Source organism: Microtus pennsylvanicus, chromosome 18 (assembly GCF_037038515.1).
Source record: "Microtus pennsylvanicus isolate mMicPen1 chromosome 18, mMicPen1.hap1, whole genome shotgun sequence".
NCBI classification, from domain to species: Eukaryota; Metazoa; Chordata; class Mammalia; order Rodentia; family Cricetidae; genus Microtus; species Microtus pennsylvanicus.
The window spans coordinates 7,210,671-7,234,173 of record NC_134596.1 but is presented as its reverse complement, the minus strand read 5'-3'; the positions used below and the strand labels follow the sequence as shown (position 1 = coordinate 7,234,173).

Sequence of the window (23,503 nt, the reverse complement as noted above, 5' to 3'; positions counted from 1 at the left end):
CTCTAGTTTAATACAGACTTGTTCATGTCAGGGGCATTTGAGGGCTGGTTCTAGAGTCTGTTCAATAAATGTATAGGACATGGGGTATCTGAGGCCTTCGGGTTTTTATATTTTACATATCCCGAGGCCTTATGCAACATTAGAAACTATCTTATTAGGGTTTCTATTACTGTGAAGAGACACCATGACCGCAGGCTCTTATAAAGGAAAACATTTAATTGGAACGGTTCACTTCCAGTTCAGAGGTTTGGTCCATTACTGTTGTGGTGGGGAGCAGGCAGCATGTGGGCAGACATGACGCTGGAGTTGAGAGTCCTTTACATCCTCATCCAAAGGCAACAGGAAGTGAACTGTCTCATTGGGCGTGGCTTGAGCATATATATATGAAATCTTAAAGCCCACCTCCACAGTGACACACTTCCTCCAACGAGACCACACCTACTCCAACAAGGCCACCACCTCCTAATAGCATGACTCCCTTTGGGGGCCGTTTTCTTTCTAACTACAACAGGAACCAACAATCCGATAAATTCCAGTTTTTAAAAGTGCTTTAACGTGGGCTGGGTCAGCAGTTAAGAACACTCGCTGCTTTTTCAGAGGACCAGAGTTCCATTCCCTGTACCTATACCGAACAGCCCACAACTGCCTATAAGACAGCCCCAGGAAAGCTGAGGCCCTTTGCAGGACACTGCAGGCACCTGCCTGCGAAGAAAACTCAAGCTCTGCAGCATCCCCCTCTCTCAACCCCTGAGAACATCTCTTAGAAAACCATTGTCCCTGGCCTCTGCTTTCTGATTTCACTAGTTTTCTGTACTTTTCTCCCTGTTGTTACAAAAGCCCTAACAAAAGCAGCTTGAAGGAGGGAGGGTTCATCTGGCTCACACTTTGACGGGATGCATTCCCTGGGGGGGGGGTGGTAAGGAAGAGGACAGGGACTTGCTGCATCTGGTCACATTGTCTCTGCAGGCAAGAAGCAGAGAGAGAGACACTCACTTGTGTTCTCCTCACGTTCTTCCCCCTTTCAGCCCAGAACCCCCACATGGACGGTGCTCCCCACGTCAGTTAGCTGACATAGGGACTTTACTGCAGACATGCCCAGTGGGTTGCTCCCTCGGTGACTTTAGATCCTGCCAGGTTGACAAACTGATCATGAAATTATCCCATTTCATTCCAGTTGTGAGAAACAAAGTAGTCTCCAGACACTACCAGGTACCCCTCAGGGCTCACTATCAACAATTCTACCAGGAGGTGATAGTTATCTTCACCTCCGGTTCATCAAATGAAAGAACGTAGCTTCTTAGTTTTTGCATGGGAGGTAGCATGGCCTAATTAGCAGAGATGAACACAGATAACAGTGGAGAAAGAACTGGAACATGTAACAGTTCAGGACTTCAGGGACTGAAGGCCTGTGGGCTCCGGGGAGAGGAACTTTGAGCTGGGTCTGCCTGCCACCATCTCTCTTGTTCCTTCTAGGGCCAGGCATTGCGTTTGTGGTTTACCCAGAAGCCTTAACCAGGCTGCCTCTCTCTCCATTCTGGGCCATCATCTTTTTCCTGATGCTTCTCACTCTTGGACTTGATACTATGGTGAGTCCCCATCCCTCTCATGCCTGCCCCACACGCCCCTTAAAGATTCTACTTTCCAAGATCCCAGATCCGCAGTGGGTTACATGGAGGTTCCTCCTGCGTAGTGTTGGGATGGCGAGGCACCTGTGAGTCATAGTAACTTTGGGTGTAGCTTTTTAAAGACAAGATACTGCTATGTAGCCAAGGATGGCTTTGAACTCTTTAGCCTCCCCCCCTTAGCCTCCCTCCTCAGCCTCCCTCCTCAGCCTCCTGGGTGCTGAGATTGCAAGTGGGCACCACCACACCCAGCTTAACCTCACATTCTGGTGATCATTTCACGGCGTGAAGGAACCTCTCTCTCTCCTCCATTCCCTCCTTTTGTATTTTGTGCCAACATTTGCCTGCGTCCTCCCCTGGTTGGCATCATGTCACCACGACAAATCCTAGAGGGTAGCATGAGAGATGATATTATGAAGTCAATTTTAGGAAAATGGCCGCGAGGCTGAAGCTGCTACAAATCACCCTGACAGGCGATCAGAGTGTAGTCACTGGGTGCAAAGAGGGTTTTCCCTCAAGTAGGAGATCAAATGGCAGAGAACTAGAGGAGAGGAATTTACATCTCATGAATACAAAACGAAGCTAAAATGTCCTGATGGATGATTGTGCATTCTCGGGGGGCTGGAGGTGGAGTTTCTGGAGCTCATATTCTGCTTGAGTTCTCCTGACTTTCTGTGTTGGCGTCCAGTAAAGCCATTTAGACCACAGAAGGGATGCCACCCTCAAAATCAGACCAAACCCAAGCACGGCTTTCCCTGGTGACACCACAAAGGACTTTGGTGGGAAGTTTCTGAGGGGGACAGTTGCACTCAAATGCTTTTGTCCTGGTCCTGCTTCAGTTTGCCACCATCGAGACCATTGTGACCTCCATTTCGGATGAGTTCCCCAAGTACCTGCGCACACACAAGCCTGTGTTCACCCTGGGCTGCTGTATCTGCTTCTTCATTATGGGCTTCCCGATGATCACACAGGTGAGAGCCCTCCGTGTGTGGCCGGCTATTCTGGGGATGTGTGAGGACTGTCCAGCGGTCACTCTCTGGTGAGAGCCTGCTGTGATAATGGGTCAGCTGCCATCACTCCGGTGAGGGGCTGCAGCCATAGGTCTGGTGGGAAGCAGCTGGGGTGCCCCTGTGATGACTGTCATCCTGTAGTCTCATTTCTCAGACCTCATACCCAGAGTCAAATCACTGCTACAACCATAGCTGGCTTGAGTTCAGAAATATTTCTGACCACACAGGGAAATATGTCGTCTTGGCTCCCAGTGAGGCCACTAGCATCTTCATAATTGAGACGTAGTCTTCTTGAGCCAACAAGACAGGTGTGTCCTACATAAAGGAAACAGAAAGCCGGAACGTCCAGATTTATCCATCAGTCACATCTCCAAGATATTTCTTGTTATATATAAACACCACTGTCACTAGAGTTTCCCCCCAGTCCTAGATATGTTGGCAAATTGCACAGTAACACTTGGGACATACAGTGTCCTTGCTCGCTCTGTGACCTCGAACAATCCATTCCTCTGGGCCTTAGCTCTTCAATCTATAAAATAGGGAGTGGAAGGAGATGGTCTCCAAGCCTCAGAGGTAGTAGGGAGACATAAAGAGCAAAGGAGAGAGAGAGAGAGAGAGAGAGAGAGAGAGAGAGAGAGAGAGAGAGAGAGAGAGAGAAGGTCCATAAAGAAGCAGAACTGGTAGGAATCAAAGCGTGGTCAAAGTTCACAATAACTTTGCACACCCGGGGAGCTAGAACCCACGAGTTGTTTAAACCATAAGATGTGTGCCTCAAGCAGTCCCAGTCTGGTGCTGAAGACCTGGGGGGTTCCTGGAGAACCCCCTGGTCCTCAGTTCACCTTGGGAGCCCAGAAAGGCTACTACTGGGGGAAGGTATCAGTGGCAACAAGGTAGATTAACTCCGAGGGGACAGGGATGGCCAAGCTGACAGAGGGCGAATTCTCCTCCTTCTTCCGTGACCTTTTTCCATCTGGGCTGCTCCCAGAGGGTGCCAACCACATTGAGGGTGGGTCTGCCCAAGTGAGTTCAGGCAGTCAGGAAAATCCCTCAATGAGGCTCCCTGCGTAGGTGATTCTAAACTAAACTCACACCCATAGCTAACGGTCACATGGGAGTCAATCAAGCCCATCTACGTGGCTAGAAGTGGCCATGGAGAGCTCACAGCAAACACGAGGCAGGTGATTGCTTCCACAGCTCCTTCAGAGGCCAGCCTTCACCTTGGAAAAATAGAAGATATTAAACCAGCCCCCCGTTTTTAAAAAAATATTTATTTATTCATTTGTTATGTATACAATATTCTGTCTGCGTGTATGCCTGCAGGCCAGAAGAGGGCACCAGACCTTATTACAGATGGTTGTGAGCCACCGTGTGGTTGCTGGGAATTGAACTCAGGACCTTTGGAAGAGCAGGCAATACTCTTAACTGCTGAGCCATCTCTCCAGCCCCTTAAACCAGCCTTTTTTGTGCTTGCCTTATGCATCACCTTGGAGGCCATTGAGGGATGTCTCTGTTAACCTGGCCAGGTCTCCACTTTACACACCTAGCTGAGGTGTAGGTTTCTGCTGTGGTGTACGGAGGACTTTTGACTCCTATCTGCCTGCTGCCTTCAAGGGGGAGAAGATGGTGGGGAGATGGAGCCTGGCCCCAGGGTCCTATTTGATGGTGGCTGTTTCTCTCTTTCCCTAGGGTGGGATCTACATGTTCCAGCTCGTGGACACCTATGCTGCCTCCTACGCCCTTGTCATCATCGCCATATTTGAGCTTGTTGGCATCTCCTATGTGTATGGTAAGTGAACACTCTGCCTGCTGCAGAGGGAGAACCTGGGTGCTTCCTGGCAAGCACGTTCACCGTAGTTAAAGAATTTCAATGCCGCTACTTCTGAGCTTGCCTCGGGATCACGGTGGTGAAACTGAATGAGAAGCCAAAGGCGGTGAATCTTAGAATTGTGTGGTAGAAATTGTAGTACCTGGCCCTGGCTACGGTCTGGCACAGTTAATGCCTGTGGCCAGTGACCAGATAAGGAGGGAGGGCTTCTTTGTGGGTGTGCCATTATTCTTGGTCTTGGCAGAGTCAGGGCCCATGTGCTTGAGTTGAAGGGTGGCTCTCCACAGCCTCTGGGTACCAAAGGCCACCTGATCACAGAAACTTCTGATTTCTATAAGCACCTGAGGGAACTTGCCACATAGTATCTAAGTACCAGATTTTCTCAGCAAGGAAACTTCCAGTTCCCTAAGGTTTACTCTTGCTACCATCACCATGGCAGCCTGCATCCCATCCACCGGAAAACTGTTATCAAGGACAGAAGGATGGCAGGCACCAGATGCCACCTCTGCCCTTTGTGCAAAAGTGTTTGTCACCCCAGGGAACATCCTCGTCACTCTGCACAGTTTGGTTCAGGCATTGCTGACTCCCTTGTGCCTAGACATCTTAGAATGGTCACTGGATGAGGCCAAATAGCAAGTATTAGGGAGATAAAACTTTGGGGGTTCAATGATCTAATCATATTGCCATCCCCCAAAGAGAGCAACTTTTCTTAAATGAAAAATAAGTAAAATGAATTGCTTGGGATAGAGGCTGCAGGCACCCCAGACTATCTTATGGGGGGGGAGTCCAGAGGTAACATGTTCTCTGAATGGGGGGAAAACACCCCCAACTTCTGTGTGTCCTCTGGACAAGTGTCTTGATTCAGAAGTGATTGTTAGTCTCTAATAACAGCTATGCCACTGTTTCTGGGTTGCCAGGTAATCGCATTAACATAAAAGAGAAACAGAGCAGAGAATCAGGAGAGAAAATGGAAATCTTTTTTGTAAAATCCGGGCACCCTAGAAACAGGAAGAGGCTGCAATCATTAATTTAAAAAAATTAAATCACATGTATTGGATATGTGTGTCTGAGTGTGGGTTTATGTAGTGTAGTGTCTGTGAAGGTCAGAAGAACCCCAGGTCTCCAGAACTGGGGTTCCAGGCAGCTGTGAGTCACCCACTCTGGGTGCTGGAAGTTGAACTCTGGTTCTCCATAAAAACGGTATGTGTAACTGTGCAGCGGTGGTGCACACCTTTAATCCCAGCACTCGGGAGGCAAAGACAGGCGGATCTCTGTGATTTTGAGGCCAGCCTGGATTAACAAGAGCTAGTTCCAGGCCAGGCTCCAAAGCTTCAGAGAAAGCCTGTCTCGAAAAACCAAAACCAAACCAAACAACAACAACAGAAAAAAACTGTATGTGCTATTAACTGCAGAGCCCACTTTCCAGTTCTAGAATTACTTTTGGATGGGAGCTGAGAAGGAGTTTTTAAGACTAGAGATCATCTCGCTGGCAAGAGGAGCCTGCTTCCTTTGTAGCCTATGCACAACCAGGCCCACGTGCAGGGAGTTACCCCTTCCTCTATTTCTCCACTGCTAAGGTCCACGAAAGGCCCATTTGCAAAGTGCTTTCTGGTAAAACAGGCTGATTCAGCAAGGTCTGAAAGCAATTAAACCAGATTTTAACGCGTCTAATTTTAGAAGTTAAATTGTCTCCTCCCAGGCCCAAGCAAACCCACTAGTACCTGTCTTGGCTGTGAAGGAAGAGGTAAAGTGCAATTGTTTCAGTCCTTGGGCTCTTCTGATTTCCCTGGGGACAGGAAATCCTTTGGTCCCTAAGGAACGGTATGGGGCACCCTTCAGAATCAGATAGAGCCTGTGATAGACCCAGGCTGGACTTGGAATTGGATCTGATGGATATTTAAGAAGTAAAGCTTGGGGCTGGAGAGACGGCTCGGTGGTTAGGAGCACCGATGCTCTTCCAGAGGATCCAGGGTCAGTTCCCAGCTCTGCATACAGCACACAACTGTCTGTAACTCCACTCTCAGAGGATCCAGTGCCTTCTTCTGGCCTCTGTTGTCACCAGGCATGCACATGGTACATATACACATGAAAGCAAAAAACTCAAACACGACACATGAAAATAAAGTAAAATTGTGTGTGTGTGTGTGTGTGTGTAAATTTGGGGACTTGAGAGATGACCAGAGTTTGGTTCCCAGCACTCATAATTGTCTAAAACTCCAATTTCAGGGTATCTGGTGCCCTCTCCTGTCCTTTGTGGGTACTGTACTCACATGCATGTGCACATGTATGTGCACGCATGCTCATAATTAAAAATATAGGAAATCTAACAAAAAGTAAATTTCAATCCCTCCCTCCCTCCCTCCCTCCCTCCCTCCCTCCCTCCCTCCCTCCCTCCCTCCCTCCCTCCCTCCCTCTCTGTCTCATCATAGAAGCACAGTGGGGAGTTGGGCAGAATGAGCAGGAAAAGAAAGGGTGAAGGGCGGCTGTGAGCAAGCCACTGCAATGTATACACAACAGAGTATCATAGCAGAGTCATTATTCTGATTGCTAACTAAAAACAAAATAGGAAGAAGTAAATCCAGGGAGAAAGGATTAGTTCTTAGTGATGGGAAAAGAACCTGCACAAACGCATGAACTGCATCCCCGAGAACAGTGTGTTTTTTCTAAGATGACAAGACCCCAGTTCTGTGACCTGGTGTGAGAGGGCTGAGCGCAGATCTGGGGAGAATGGAAATGAACCTGGTTGATCTTGTGCAGAGCTGAGGGAGCAAGGGCATGATCAGAGGCTTTCAGTTCACTTTAAGGGTCTCTATATTATAGAGGAGGCATTCAGACATTTGCTCCATGATGGGGACGAATTTGGATTTATTATGGGATCAAGTAGCCGGCTGAAATTCTCCCGTTAGTATGCTGCAGAGGCCAGGCTCCACAGACAGGGTAAGACGGTAAGACGGTTTGAGGAGGTCAGCCCTAAGCCGAGCTTCCCGACTGTGAGCTCTTTGACTGTTCAGAGAGAAAAAGAGAGTGTGAGAGGCCAGGGAAACCAGGAAAACAACCCCGTAGAGATGAAAGAAACGAATGTGGAGACTGAGAGAAGGTTCAGCTGAGTTCAACCGAGGTGGAAACCTTTCAGGAGAGGGTTTAGCTTTCAGAGACGGGCATTCATGCTGCCCAGATTAGAAAGACTGGGATTGCCCACAGCTTCACTCGAACAAGAGACACAAATTGTGCGACCTCACCCAAAATGAAAATGTGTAATCTCTCATTAAAGTTTGGTACAGAGTTTCGAGCTGGTGGGCGGAGAGCATTGTACCAGGTTCAGGGTCCCCCTGAGCGTAGGGTCCTGTTCGCCTGGCCGACCTTGGTCATGGGGTTCAAATGACACTGCCTATATATATGTGTGCAATGCAATGATTGCATCAAACTAGCTAACACAACTATTACCTTAGATACCCTCAGTGCTTATTCTAACAGAAACACCATACCCTTGACCAGTATGGCCCTATGTGTACTCCTCAGCCTCTGAAAGCTACCGTTCTGCTCTGTATCCAAGGCTATGTCTGCTTGCTTGTTTTAGATCCCACATATAAGGGAGATTGTGTGGCATCTGGCTTTATCTGGCTGACTTTACAGAACATAATGTCCCTCAGGTTCCTTGCTGTGGTTGATTTTTTTAATATTTATTTATTATGCATACAATAGTCTGTCTGTGTGTATGTCTGCAGCCCAGAAGAGGGCACCAGACCTCATTCCAGATGGTTGTGAGCCACTATGTGGTTGCTGGGAATTGAACTCAGGACCTTTGGAAGAGCAGGCAATGCTCTTAACCACTGAGCCATCTCTCCAGCCCCTTGATGTGGTTGATTATGATTTTTATTGTGTGTGTGTCTGTGTGTAAATTCATGTGTGATGATGCGTATGCATATGCATACGTGTGCATGGATATTTTGTGTGCGTGTATGAGCTAATGTGCATGTCTGTGGATGTGAGCTTCTCTTCACTCGCCTTTGAAAGGTAGGTCATGACTTGGTGACCATGAATTGTGCCACAGTGAGCTGCGATCAGACATCTTCAGCACACTCTCCTGCATCCGCTGGCTGTCTCCTCACTGTGGGAATGAATACTGGTCCCCTGTTAACCTCTGCTTTGAACTTTTTGAGGAATCTCTAGATTTCGCGTGATGGTTCTGTCCCCAGCACATCAGGGCTCCCCTCTCTCTATGAGGAACACATCTCGAATACACCAGGGCGGGGTTTTAGACATTCCCGGTACAGAGATGTGCATTCAGGAAGCTATCAGGCCCCCCTTTTGCATATTGACCCTCCCCAGTTCTGAGGGTTCTTAGGATACAGTGCCTTTCCTTCCAAGCCGAGTTCCAATCCCACTCCTAAACTAAAAGGTTACCAGGAGGGTGGCGGTGTCGGACTGGATGAAGAACCGCCTCCTTTGCATTTTACTTTAGTGAGGTTGGGGGGTGGCCAAGATCACAGTCATTCCGTTCCAGCTGCGTGCAATGGACGCTGGGAGTGCGTACTGGTTTCACCTGTAATCATGATCGGACACCAAGCAGAGCTGTGTGGACGCGATGGAAATGCTCTTGAGAGGCGCGAGCCACACACCCAGCCCACAGAAACTCTTACTAAGAACCAGACCTTTCATATTACAGCATCTTGGTTTTCCAAAATCTCTCTCTGCCAGTCTTGTCAACAAGCACACCAAGCCATTCCCACAGCAGCCACATGCATGTAAGGACCACTGTCAACACTCCAGGAACTAAGCCTTGGGGATGCTGCCATGACATCTCTGAGCCTCACTGGAGAGAGGGTTTAGTATCTGTTTCAAAATTCAGTTAGCCCCAGGGTCCCTGGCAGTGAGACATCTGTCCCATAGTTTCCTGTGCAGTAGGAAACTTCAGTTGGGTTCTTCCTTAGCCAAGGTTCTTGAGTGAGGGGCCCTGGTGTCTGCCTCTCCCTGCCCCTGCCCACTGCACCTCACAGATGGCCTCTGTTGTCTCTTTGCAGGCTTGCAGAGGTTCTGTGAAGACATTGAGATGATGATTGGATTCCAGCCCAACATCTTCTGGAAAGTCTGCTGGGCATTCGTCACCCCGACCATTTTAACTGTAAGGGCTGAGAGCCTTCTCTCAGAGACACTGCCTTGTGTGTATGCCAGTGTTCTGCCTTTGAATGCATGCGCCTCCCGTGAGCCTGGGGAGCTGGTGGGATGGGTACTGCCCTCGTCCTCTGAGGGCGGGGGAGAAGGGGATGAACTGACATTCAGAAAGATGAAGCGACTTACCTGCAGGCACCCAGCTGGTGAGGAGCACAGCTGGGACTGCGTGATAGGCATTAGCACATCTGTATAGAATGCTTACCTTATATCCATCTGTCTTGTGTGCTAGCAGACGGCACTCCACAGCCATGCAAACCGTACATCTCCCTTGGTTCCGATTCTGTTCGAGGTGATTTGTGTGTAGAGTCGTCCCCCCCCCCCCCTTACAGAACTGCCAGGCTGTCTTGCGGAAGGGGAATGGCCTATTTCCTTTCCAGTTGCCCTGATAAGATGTCCTAACAACTCAGAGGACGAGAAAATTCATTTCCACGTATAGTTCCAGGTTGTAACTAATCATAATGTGTAGTTGGAAAGTTTTCTCTGTCTCCCCCTGGGGTCCACTGAACCGGTTTCTCTCCTGCCCGCCAGTCCCCGCAACTGCTTATAGAATAATTAATCACTGGTGCATGCTGTTAATCCCAGCACTCGGGAGGCAGAGACAGGCAAATCTCTGTGAGTCTGAGGCCAGCCTGGTCTACAGAGAGAGTTCCAGGACAGGCTCCAAAGCTACAGAGAAACCCTGTTTCAAAAAATGAAAAGCAACAACAATGAAAATACAAACAAAAAAAATAAGAAAAGAAAAATAATAATCAGTCACTCAGAGACTAATATTAATAAAATTGCTTATCTAATGGCTTAGGCTATTACTGACTAGATCTCACTTGTAAATTAACCCATTTCTAAAAATCTGTATGTCGCCAAGTAGCCATAGCATTACTTTAAGTGTTCTGTCCTGTTCAATGGGTGGCTGGCTGGCATCTCTCTTGACCCTGCCTTCTTTCCCTCTCTGTTTCTGCTTGGATTTCCTGCCTAAGTTACATTCTATTCTGCCATAGGCCAAAGCAGGTTCTTTATTAACCAATGGGAGGAATACATATTCATAGCATACAGAAGGAATCCCACATCAATAATAAGGATGTCACAGTGGCAAGAGCCTGAAGCAGCTAGCTCCACCCACAGTCAATAGCAGAGAGATGTGAAGGTTGATGCCCAGCTAACTCTCCACTTTCCAGGAAAGAATTTATTCTGCTATTTCCTTACATGTGTGCATATGTGTGTGTCTGTGTGCATGTAAGTGCAGGTGCATGTGGGTACCTGCAGATTCCAGAAGATGGCACTGGATCCCCTGGAGCCGGAGTTACACATGGCTGTGAGCCATCTCTCCAGCCCCTGATTTCTATACTATGAGATCCCCATGCCTAAGGAATGATGCCGTCCACAGTGATTGTATGACCCCACATCTGTTAGCATAAGCACGACAATACCTACAGGGCCACCCGATCTAGACGGTCCTTCATTGAGACTCCCTTCCAGATGACTCTAGGGTGTGTCAAGTTGGCAAGAAAAACTAAATATCACTGCTGGGTAGTGTGGGTGCCCTTCCCGAGGCAGGCCGATCTCTGTGGTCTACAGAGTGAGTTCCAGGATAGCCAGAGCTGTTACAGAGAGAAACCCTGTCTCAGAGAACCACCACAACCACCACCACCATCACCACCACCACCACCACCATCACCACCACCACCACCACCACCACCACCATCACCACCACCACCACCACCAAAATATCACAAGGAAACTGAAGCCTGGAGTTACGTAATTGACCTAACATTCAATATACAAAAGTTGGCTACAGTCTAGTTTCAAACTCACATATTCTGGCTCCTAACCACAATGCTGCGTGTCTGCTCTACAATTAATGTCATTTCAATCAGGTTTTAACTGTTGATTTTATTGCTTTGAGAGTCATTTTGTCATCTTCAAGTGTGAGGATGTTTTGAGATGACCTGACATCCACCTTTCTAACGTGATCTGTACAGGGACTTAGACTCGCACTTTGTCAACCCCGTTGTTGTGCCAGAAGCTGTCAGTGTGGCCTTTGTTCTCTTCACCAAGTAAATTAACTAGCAGAGATTTTGCCTTTCCTATTCCCTGAAGCTTATCTTTTTCTTCCTCTGGCTTTTGGGAGTCCTTTTTGGGCAAGCCTGAAGGAAGTTGTTTGTAATTTCTATTTGTCCCAGTAGGTGGCGCTAGGAACCACATAAAGAGCCCACTTTTCCCTACCAGACACCAGCTTTGCTTAAGATGCAGGCTGGTTAAAAGCAGGTGCAATGAAAATACATGTTTTCTTCATCTGTTTGCCTTCCCCCCCCCCCCCCCCCGTCTCAGAGTGTGTTTTAATCAAACCGTATCTTTCTGAAACACCAGAGATTTAGATAGAAAATCCATTCCGCTGTCCTCATTTTCTGCACTGACATCAATAGCTTACTCACATCCATACTGTGGTTTGAAGGTCCTCCCAGAGTTGGGGCGTGACAATTGGGAAGTCTTAAAGACAGGTACTCAGAGCTGGATTGGGTGGGGATCCGGGCTTAGCTTGTGGGTATGAGGACGAGGGTGCTACCATTGTCTGCAGAGGCTGCTGTAGTGCATCCTGTCCCTGCTGACCTTTGACTCCCTCACCCCCACTCCTCATGCTTTATATCAGATAAGTCAATGTTAGAATTTGTTCTAGACCCTGCCCTCCTTTCCCTCCAGTCCTAGAAGACTGTTCGAATGTGTGCATGCTCTGTGGAAATACACTGCACGGCCTTCCTACTGCTGCTACTGTGTGGAGGTGTGTTTGAGGCAGGCCCTTCACCAGCCTAGTCATTGAAGTTTGCACCCAGGCTGTCTCTCCCTTTACAGATGCGTTCACAGAGGCTCAGAGATGGTGAGGAATCGCTCGAGGCCACACGGCCACAGAGTCACATGGCCTCTGTCTCTGACACCCTAGCTTCTTATCCTCCGGTGGAACATGGCTAGTTTGGGTTAAAATAGTCAAGTCTTCACAACCCAGAGAGAAGGAATTCCAGGAGGTTGATTTTTTTTTTTTAAATTTTCATTCTTGGGAAAACTCCTCTCAGCTCTGCTGGGCTTCGCGTGATTTCATGTCAGAAGCTGAGGAGATGCCCTGGCATTGTCTTGAGGTAGATTTGCTGTGCTGTTTGGGGTAGATGTGGTCAGCTCCATCCTCACCGACCAGGGCCTCCTGGGTCTGTGTTGGTAGCTGTCAGTCAAAGGCAGGGGTGGGTGTGACTCAGTGGCTAGATCCCTGCTCCCCTGTGCGCCAAAGCCCACCCAAGGGCAGCCTTTCACCAAAGCTGACTTGGCAGAGGGAAATTTATGGCAAGCAACCGGCTTGTGCCTAAAAGTTTGATGTGATATTTGCACAAGTGGGAATGGGCGTCAAAGGTCTCAGCCCCGCCTAGGCTTTGCTCTTTGCCTTCCGTGGCATAGATGTCTTTGAGGTCTTGGACTAGGGTAAGATCATGGTTTTAAATTAGTTCAGGGCCTCTGAAATAAAATCCATCATTCTTCTATGTGCTGTTGCGGATTTATGGAGCCATAAATATCTTCATGCAATTAACATATGCATAGTCTGATCACGTTCCTGACTAAGACACACACACAAGCAGATGCCTTGCTATTTATATAGTAAACGGAACAGAGCAGCAAGCCGTAGTGATACTGGGCCACACTTCCAATAGACTGGCTAATAAAGCTTATGGCTCCAGGGGCAAATGTTTGTGAGGTGGGCTAATGTAGACCTCATTCTCCATGGAAGCCTTGTATTCAGGCTCACATTGCTTTGAGTCAATATATGAATCACTGTTGCATTGGAAGAATCACGTGCCCCAGAGCCCAGGTGTTGCAGCAGTGGTGTGGATGCCTTGTGCTTGTGTAGAGTTCCACGCGTCTCCAAAATGCTCCCAGCTGTTATTTTCACTAGCGTGATTCCCTCCAATCAATCACTCTGTGACTCCAAAGCTCAAAGTAGGAAGAGAGAGGCAGAGCCGGGGAAAGGACTTTTGTGGCCAATCCTAGGCTAATGCTGCCACAGGCAGGAAGGACACACTGAACTACATTGTCTTGGGAGATGGAATCTACAGGTTGGGCTGGGGCTGTCTGAAGCCTGGCTTTCTGTAAAGGTGCCTCTGTCTTCGGCACATGCCTTCCCTGGACCCTATCCTGCTACCCAGCCAAGCCCCTGGATGGATCTCAGATGGAGTGATAGCGGATAATGGGCAGAAGCCAAAAAATCATGGACTTTTACAAAACGAGGAAGGGCTCTGGAGTTAACGCCAGCCTCAACCCCAGCACCGTGTGAAGGGTGTGAAACAAGCCCGTTTTGTTGCTGGGAAGCCTGAGAGGCCCCTCAGCTCGTTAGCAGCAGAGCGCAGTCTCTGGACTCACTGCTGCTGATGCTGTTCATCTTGAGTCAGTGGAGGGGGGTTGTGCATTTTTTTCTCTCTGCCGTGGTTATATTATAGGACCGTGCTTCCAGATCAGTCACCTCTGAGGGACCGTTTTGGGTCTCACACAGTCAACTTTAAAGGCAGCTCTTCTGTGTGGGTCATTCCTCGTTCTAGGAGGAAGCCAAGTGGATTCAATTAAGACGGTTGAAAGATACAAATTTAACACACCTTTTCCCCATGATAAAAAAGGCTTGATTATCAACGTTAGTTCAGACAATCTCTTCAGAACTCTCAGCATCCCCTCTCCTACCCATCCCAAGAGTCACTGTGCTCTTGGTGTGGTCTCTCCATGTGTAGACACATGTGCATACCCTGCTGACTTCCTATGGGATGGCAAACACAGGAGCAGGAGCTGAGGGTACGTAGGCCACCTTCATCTCCTTGGGATTTACTTTTTTCAACTAGAAAATCCCTCTTCAGATGGGCAAGAGTATGCATACAATGATGTAAGGGAAACGAAAACATGGAGCACGTGCTTGTTGAGTGAATGAATGACCCAGCCTTCATCACCCTAACATACCTCTCTCTTCTTCTCCCCTAGTTTATCCTGTGCTTCAGCTTCTACCAGTGGGAGCCCATGACCTACGGCTCTTACCGCTACCCTAACTGGTCCATGGTGCTCGGATGGCTGATGCTTGCCTGCTCCGTCATCTGGATCCCGATTATGTTTGTGATAAAAATGTATCTGGCTCCTGGCAGATTTATCGAGGTAATTCCACTGGCTCCGTTTCCCTTGCTAGCCTCTCCCATGGGAGAGATCCTAAAAGCTCTATGCATTAAAAACAAAAGATTCAGTAAACGTATTCAAGACGGGTACTGGGTGAGTAAGTGATTACAGTTGCCGCCGATTCTATTAAGCCCATTTCTATTATGTATTATTCCTGTACCGGAGGAGCCCAGCCAATCATCAGGCTGAGCTATTATTGTGCTATTCCTCAGCGTGCTGGCAGCCCTGGGATGGATGATCCCAACGTGTCCTCTTTCCTAGAGCTTCCGTCCTCTTCTCCTCGGGCTGCTATTTACATTTTGGAGTTGGTTTTTTAACCACGCAGAGGGTTTTCCCTTTCCTAGTGTTCCTCTACAACCAAGCCTCCTTTCTTCCACTGTTTATTGTCATCAAACTTATAGTCACCACCACCCTCTTTTGTTTCCGGGTTAAGAAAGACGGAAGAGCCAAGCTGGTTAAAAATACAATGACATCCCAGGGTGTGGCTGGAATGAGCGGAGGCTGGCTTTTCTTTATTAAGTGTCCTAGCTAGGTTTCTGTTGCTCCAATAAAACCATGACCAAAAGCATCTTGGGGGAGGCAAGGACTTATTTCATCTCAGTATTCCCAGGTCACAGTCCCAGGGCAGGAGATCAAAGCAGGAACCTAGAGGTAGGAGCAGAAGCAGAGGCCACGGAGGAGTGCAACTTACTGACTTGCTCCTTGTGGCTTGCTCGGTTTGTTTTCTTAGATCCCCCAGGGCCATCAGCCCCGGGTGGCACTGCTCCAAGGGACTGGGCCCTCCCACGTCAATCATTAATCAAGACATGTCCCAAGTCTTGCATACAGACCGATCTAATGGAGAAAATCCTTCAGTTGGCACTCCCTCTTTCTAGATGTCTGTAGCTGTGACGGGCTAACTGGTACATCAGCCCATCCCTATCTGAATCCATTTTACTCTTGTCCTGAAAATAACCCCTGCCTTTTCTGTGGAGTGGATGGGACTCCTATTTACTTCAGCTGCCACTGAAGAACCACCCAGCACTGGTTACTTATGAGAACTCACTTGTTGAAGCATACCCGTAATTCTAGTCCGTGAGAAGAAGAAGCTGGAGGACCATGAGTTCAAGGCTATCCTTAGCTGTATAATGCACTTTAGACTAGCCTGGGCTATCTGAGACCCTATCTCAAAGAAAAAAGGTCTCTTAACTAGGTGGGCTGAGGATGAATGAACCCTGCCTCCATCCCGAAGGTGTTTGGCCCATATCGGTGCTGGATCAGGGTCTGATCCAGAGGCACCTGAGAGCTTGTCATAAATGCACAGTCAGGTTCTCATGACTACACAGAGCTCAGATCTCAGGGAAATGCAACCTTGACTTCATTTGCCAGTGATTCAGACGCATGCTCAAGTTTGCATGGATCTAGACCAGTGTTTCTTAACCCCCCCTCCCCAGTGCTGTGACCCCTTATTGCAGTTCCTCATGTTCTCGTGACTCCCAACCATAAAATTATTTTCATTGCAAGTTCATAACTGTAATTTTGCTAATGTTATGAATCACTATGTAAACATTTTTGGAGCTAGAGGTTTATCAAAGGGATTGCAACCCACAGGTTGAGAACTGCTGATCTAGAGCAATACAAAGAAACACCTGTTCACTGGGGTAGAGAAGGGCTGCGTGGGTTCTGCTCTCGGTCAGCAAGATTCATATAAGAGGCTGGAGGAAGAAGCAGGATGGGGGTGAGCCGCTGGTCGGCACACAACACAAGTAGTCACGTGAGCTCGGCCAGCGGGTAGCCATTGCTTTCACTTACTCCTGTATGAAGATGAGCCCTCATATTGAAATGGTATTTTAGTTTACATTCCCAGAATATTTTGTTCATTATCCTCTGGTGTAAATCAGCTTGGTCTCAACCACTCCCAGCATGCCAGCTTCCAGCCAGAGGATCCAGGGATCTCTTTCCTTAACAACCTCCTGTAACCTCTGCTGCTGTTGTTGCAGCCTGGAATTCTCTAGATTGATGAGTTGGCTGTACAAATTTATTATGGTTAATTTGGGACACAAAGGTTGCAAGCTGATGATTAAGGAGAGATTAAACTAACAGCTATGAGAGTCAGATTCTCTTTAATCGGTAATAAACATATAATTATTCCCTCTTATATAGTAAGAAATAAGTTTTTTTCTTTTTCTAGATGCTTCTGTCAGAGTTTATTTTCTATAAAACCTTCTGTTGAAGGACTAGAGACACCCCTATTATTTTAAGGCTTAGCTATATGAACCTGCACTGCTGAACCAAGTCGAAAACATATATTTTTACCAACAGATAATTAAAATCTTTGTTGATGCTTGGTCATGTATCTTCAGGGCTGGCTTTTTTCCTTTGCCATTTATATACTTTGGGGAGATATGCTAAACCAAATCCAATTATTTTGTTGTAGCAACCACCGTTGAGACCACTGAACAAATGTAACTAAGCCCATGACTTTTGCTGTTGGGGAGCAGAAGTAGAAACTTGGGGGTTCTCTTCATTTGTGGGGAGAGACGTATAACTAAATCTGGGCCCTTTGTCCTCTACCAAACTTGTGTAAGGTAACCATGGAGCGATCATAATGTTGCTTTCAGGGTGATGTAAGTAATTTCAAGTGAACAAAACTGAGTCTTGATTTTTCTATCGCTGGCCTGGTTAAGGAATGTGGGCTAGTCTCCCTGATGTCTCCCTTTCTGCAGGAACCTCTTGGCTCCAGTGAGGGAGGGATCTGGAGCAGAGATTCCTAGCTTTTTGGAGATGGCCAGGTGCACCATAGTGGGGGAAGGTGCAGTCCTATTGTAACTATGTGTGTCCTTGGCTTTTTTTTTTTCCCACAGAGGCTGAAGTTGGTTTGCTCGCCACAGCCAGACTGGGGCCCCTTCTTAGCTCAGCACCGCGGGGAGCGTTACAAGAATATGATCGACCCCCTGGGAACCTCGTCCCTGGGACTCAAACTGCCCGTCAAGGATTTGGAACTGGGCACCCAGTGCTAGTCCAGGAGTGTGGACGGTCCGGTGTTACTCCTGGTTGTCCTCTCTGCCTCCCTCACACTTTCCCCAGCTTTATTCCCAGTTTTCTTCTTTCTCCCCGTCCCTCGCTTCACAGCCGTGCATGAGAGTGTCCCATAGAAAAGTAGGACATAGTGTCTGTCGCATGCTGTAGTGAGAGTCACACGGACCCCTGGAAGCGCTGTCTGCCTGGGTCTGTGCTATCCGTGTCAGGGAGGATTGCTCCCCTCCCCCCCCCCCATCAGGTGCTCCATTCATCCTGCAGGGGTGGGTAGACCAGGTGGGCGCTGGCAGGTGCGTGGCTTGGCAGTAGAGAAATTCTGATGTGTGTTTGCATTGCTGGGAGGAGTAGGGCAGGAGGAGAATGCAGACTTTCAGGACTGTTGGCTCGCCCTTGACACCGTCCAGCAGAGCTGGGCAACGTCACGATCTCATTCAGAAGCCGGAAGTTCAGGTCAGGTGCTTTAGGGCGGATGGCAGTGCTGGAGAGCTCTAGATGCAGACAAGGCTGGTAGGTGGATTTGGGCACCGCTGGGTGATTTGACGTGCATATCCGTTTCTTTTATTTTGACTGACTATACCATGCAGTTAGATGTCTCATCTCTCTACACTGTAGATCTGGAGGGACTTTCCATTCTCTTCCCTCAGTCTGTCTGTTGTCCTCCTCCCCCTCCTCCTCTCCCTCCTCCTCCTTTTCCTCCTTTGTAATAACCACATCTGGGAGTTAATTCTTTGGGTCTTTTCTTTCACCCTCTGCACAAAAGTCTGATTTGCATGTCGACTTTTGTACCGACCGCTGTCCCATTTGCCACGATGTCTTCTGCACCGTGGCTCAGTGTCAGATGCTGTCTCTTTGCCTCCGAATCTCCTTCTATAAGCGGTATAACCTCCGGGAAAATGAGACTTAACCCGGTTCTGTCTGTATATTACCTATATATGGGGCACGAACTCTTAAAAGATACTTTCTCAATTTTTACTCCTTTCCAAGTAACAGTAAATGCCAGTTGTGGCCATAGGGAAGTCAGAGACATCAAGAGATTGGTAGAAAGCCATTCTATTACTACTCTTCCCTGGGGCTGTACATCTTCAGAAAATCCCTGTATTTTCAGAACTTCCCGATCAAGACAGCTTAGCCAGGTACTGAGTAAGCCAACTAAGACCATCGCTCTTGAGCCTGCATCCAGCCAGTTCAGTTTCTGGAACTCCCCATCCACAGCATCATTGTTGTTCTCCAGTGAGAATGAGCGCCCGTCTGCAGAGCCTGGCCGGGCCGTACCCTCGATCGCAGCGTCTCTCAAGCAGGCACATAGGAAACTCTTAAACTGTGGCGTGTGCTCCTGCACTATGTACATGTAGCATGCAGTGGTGCTTTCTGTCCCTATAAATACCTTAGGAATCACCACGGAGATGGCCAGTTTAGAGCAGCATAGTCTGGGCTCTTTTTATCTTTTCTTCTTACAGTATTAATATCTCAACCTAAAATCGTCTCCTCCAGGGGAGACTGGTTCAATCGTTTTCTTATTAGTTTGTCTTCATCTAACAGGGTCTCAGGCAAAGTTTTCAGTTCAGATCTTGTCGATTGATGTGACATTTTCCTCCCGCACAACGGCGATGATGCCCCAACAGCAGGTTATAATGGATCCCTTTAAAAAGATGACTCAATTTGTGTAAAGTGTCTGAAGCCATCGTACTGGACTTTCTCTTTCCTAGGGCAAGCGCTCACGCCACCTGCCGACAACGATGGGTACTTGGGTTTCCCAGAGTAGCCATGACAGGATTTAGGAAAGAGACCATGGTGGGCTTTGAACTTCTGGCTTTCATGCCTTTGCTAGCAGGGTTTGCTCTCCCTCTTCCATTTTCTCTTTTCTCCCAATTTCCCAAAAGTAGGTCTTGCTAGACTGTCACAGAGATGAAGCCTCAGGCTTGCCCTATTTTAGGAAGACGAGCTGTGGGCTCAATTGTCTCCTATCTGCTGTCATTATGTTTCCCCCAGAAAGCCATACTGATGAGTGGCCCCATTCCTGCCCCAGAATCGCAGGGTGCTACCAACACTTTGGTGGTGTGTGTGAGTAGGGAGGTCGGCCTGGAAACGCCACACAACCCCACCAGTTTTCAGGTTAAGAAAAGCACGAAGCTGGTCCTTAGCACAGACGAATTTGTGCTTGTGTTGGGATGAATGGCTTCTGGCTTCTGGTTTTCCTCTGGGCTGCGACTGGGATTGGTGCTGGATGCCAACCCAACTGCTGCTAACTTTTGCCTCTGTGATTAAAAGGCGGGAGTCGGGGAGGCCGTGGGCACTGCCAGATGTGAACTGAGTGTTGACTTCCTGGAGACCTCATAGGTTGGGGCCACTGTACCTGGGGCAGCTACCGCTGTGTCTAGTAGGGTATGTCGAGGAAACACCTAGAAGCTGCCCCTGTGTGCTTGTCCATTTTGTTGTTGTTGCTTCATGTTTATTTCCCTAGTTTTATGTAAAAACTGCTTAGAAGGACAAAGTAAGACAAAGATTCCGGCTTACCTGGACATTAGCTGCCCTTGAAGTTTAGGCTCGTCCACATGGATTGCCCTGCTCGACTTCAAGGGACTCCCTGGCAGGAGGAGTGGTGTCTGAGTAGCCTCCATTCATGCTGTACGCCAATGGCCTGCCTCTTGAGGACCTGGTCGGGATACTGAGAGCTGATATGTACCCGACTCGATGGATTGTTTCCATACTACAAAAATGCACACTTGACTGGAAGAAGAAAAAAATGAATGAAAAAAATAGAAAATGAAAGTGCTGTCGTAACTGCCACCTGAGATCCTCCCTGGACACTGACGGAGACGCAATGTTGCTTAGGAAGGACTTTGGTTCCCTGCACGCAGTGGTGGGGAGTTTTCCGTCTGTGAGATTATTTCATACCACCAACCGATAAACTTATACAGAGAAAAACAAGCCATATGTGAAAAATAGTAACCCCTTAATATCCTTAAAACAAAAAGCACCATGTATTTATTAACTATCAGTGTTGTGGTTTCTTACGCAAACCGTTGTGTAATTGTCTTGCTTACTAGAGACTTCTAATCTCCTTCAGGCTGTGTTTGTTGTGAACAAATGTGTCCAATTCTGGTCTTTCGTGGTAGTTGTTTATCTGCCCCTGTGTTTTTCTTTATTGCATGATACCTGTGGTCAATGCAAAATCCTAATGACCTTGACGTCTTTGGAATTTTTTTAATGTGTTTTTAATGCGTGAGAGCTGCAATTGATGTGTACTTCAGGGAACGGCACTTTAGAAAGAGTTGAACACAAGGACTTTTGCTTGGATGGGACTCGGATTTCGCTATGCTGGCACAGCACAGAGGGGGTCAGGGTTTTGTTTCTCTTCTGTTATCTATGTGTGCCTTGGCGCTTCTCAGTTCTTTTCTGTCAGCATGGGCTTCCCATGCCTTAAAGCCACACTTTGCTCTTTGTCTTCTTGGCCATGGTCATTGTACTCTTCCCAGAGGCTAGCACAGTAGTTGCTGCTGGACATGCCACAGCAAGGTTATCCTGTCTGTGGTGTTGGGATTTGGGTCTGTGGCGTGTTTCTCTGAGGCACTGATGTGAGGGAGGGTGTTCGGTGTGGCAGGGTGACATGCAAGGTGTGGAGGCAGAGACCAGCAAGCCTGTGTCCCCTGCCTCACAATGTGTGTTATGCAGAGCTGGCCTGAGGTTTGGGAGTGAGACTTCCCGTCTTTCTCTCATTTAGCTGTGCTTGCCTAGAAGGTCCACGGTGAAATACGGTCTTGGCAGAGGTTGCCGTAAACCGCCTGTCGAGAAAGGAGTTCAGATGGGTGTTCATCACCCTCGAAAAGCAAGCCGAAGTTTGATTAGCGTCTGAGATGACACCTGACAGGTGTGTTCTATGTAACATCACTGGGGTGATGTTTAGGTGTCAACTGGGAACTGCGGCGTTTCTCATTTGTCCGTGTTCTTTTGCACTTTATGATGGACCTATCAAAGAGCAGGTTGCATATTAAATTATGTGCTTGGGTAATGTTCTGAACGTAGGCATTTCCTGTGGGCACTGCTGTTCACCAATAAAGATGTTTCCTAGTCAGGTCCTTATATTTTTTCATCAGCTGTACATGAAGAAAATATATTATGTTACAAAATGATGCATCATATCTATCTATCTATCTATCTATCTATCTATCTATCTATCTATCTATCTATCTATCGTATAGAGTGCTTATTATATATTGTGCGTTATCCATTTAAGAAGTCATTACTCTTGAGGCCCTACCTCAAATTTTGTATTTATGTGTACAAATGCAATTTATTGTATTCTATATTTGCCTATTACATACTGTTATAAATTAGAGTTTATCCTAATAATGTATGAGTCCTCGAAAACCCCAAATAAATGTCAGTGTTTAAAACACACCGCTTGCCATTGTGTCTGCTACGAACCCATTACCACCACATCTCTTCAACAAATGGGCTTCAGGTGTGCCCAGGTGTGTTTTATTGTGAGAAGCCTGGTACGGCTGTGAAAAATGACGACTCTCCCCGAAACATGAGGTATCATTGTGTTGTGTAGAAACAAATAGCATTTAAATCATTACACTTGCAGCCATCAGAACACACCACTGTACACTGAATTATTAACTATCCCTCAAGGAAGGATGGACAGAGGGAAGGAGAGAGAGAGGGGAGAGAGAGAGAGAGAGAGAGAGAGAGAGAGAGAGAGAGAGAGAGAGAGAAAGAGAGAGAGAGAGAGAGAGAGACTGAACCTGAGTAGAGCTGAATAGAGAGACTGAGTTAGATATAGAGAGAGTGAGTTAGATAAATTGTGGGTAATGCAATTATTATTTTGTCATTTCTTAATTTTATCTAACTTCATCTAGATGGTTCTGGACACATGCTAGGCTCCAAGCACCTAGATAGTTCTTTTTTTTTAAAAAATATTTATTTATTTATTATGTATACAATATTCTGTCTATATGCCTGCAGGCCAGAAGAGGGCGCCAGACCTCTTTACAGATGGTTGTGAGCCACCATGTGGTTGCTGGGAATTGAACTCAGGACCTTTGGAAGAGCAGGCAATGCTCTTAACCACTGAGCCATCTCTCCAGCCCCACCTAGATAGTTTTTGATGCATGTTAGATTCCAGACATCTAGACATTTCTGAATGAATGCTAGGGTCCAGGCCTTGTTGGAGGAGGCCACTAGTTAGTTCCTGGCCGCTTAGCACTGAAATAATCACACAGAAATTGTATTAATTAAAACACGGCTTGGCCCATTAGCTCTAGCTTCTTATTGGCTAACTCTTACATATTAATTTAACCCATTCCTATTAATCTGTGTATTGCCACCTGACTGTGGCTTACTGGCTGAAGTTCTGGCGTCTGTCTCTGGCAGGGCTACATGGCTTCTCTCTGACTCTGCCTCCCTTCTCCCAGAATTCAGTTTAGTTCCCCCCTCCCTTGCCTACCTAAGCTCTGCCTTATCAAAAGGCCAAGACAGTTTTCTTTATTCATCAGTGGTAATCACAGCATACAGAGGGGACTCCCACATCAAGGCCAAATGAGCCTGGCAGAAAAACTATCCATGCTAAGTAAAGGAACCAACAAATGTCCTTCCTCTCTACTCAAGAAGGTGGAGCCCCTGGCTCCCTGTCCGGAGACATGCAGTCCTGTGGTATGTTCTCTGCTATCTGA

At 47.5% G+C, this 23,503-nt stretch overlaps 1 protein-coding gene across 2 annotated transcripts in view; it reads left to right on the top strand.

Annotated features, from left to right (window-relative positions):
- The window catches only part of Slc6a5 (solute carrier family 6 member 5), a 55,645-nt gene extending 33,427 nt beyond the window's left edge, over positions 1-22,218 (top strand). For both annotated transcript variants that reach the window (XM_075952756.1, XM_075952757.1), the window contains 6 exons: positions 1,474-1,586; positions 2,462-2,593; positions 4,319-4,418; positions 9,479-9,579; positions 14,625-14,792; positions 17,654-22,218. In XM_075952756.1, the coding sequence (XP_075808871.1) occupies positions 1,474-1,586; positions 2,462-2,593; positions 4,319-4,418; positions 9,479-9,579; positions 14,625-14,792; positions 17,654-17,809 (770 nt within the window). In that variant the 3' untranslated portion in view covers positions 17,810-22,218. The remainder of the gene's footprint in view (positions 1-1,473; positions 1,587-2,461; positions 2,594-4,318; positions 4,419-9,478; positions 9,580-14,624; positions 14,793-17,653) is intronic.
- Positions 22,219-23,503: the final 1,285 nt, after the last annotated feature.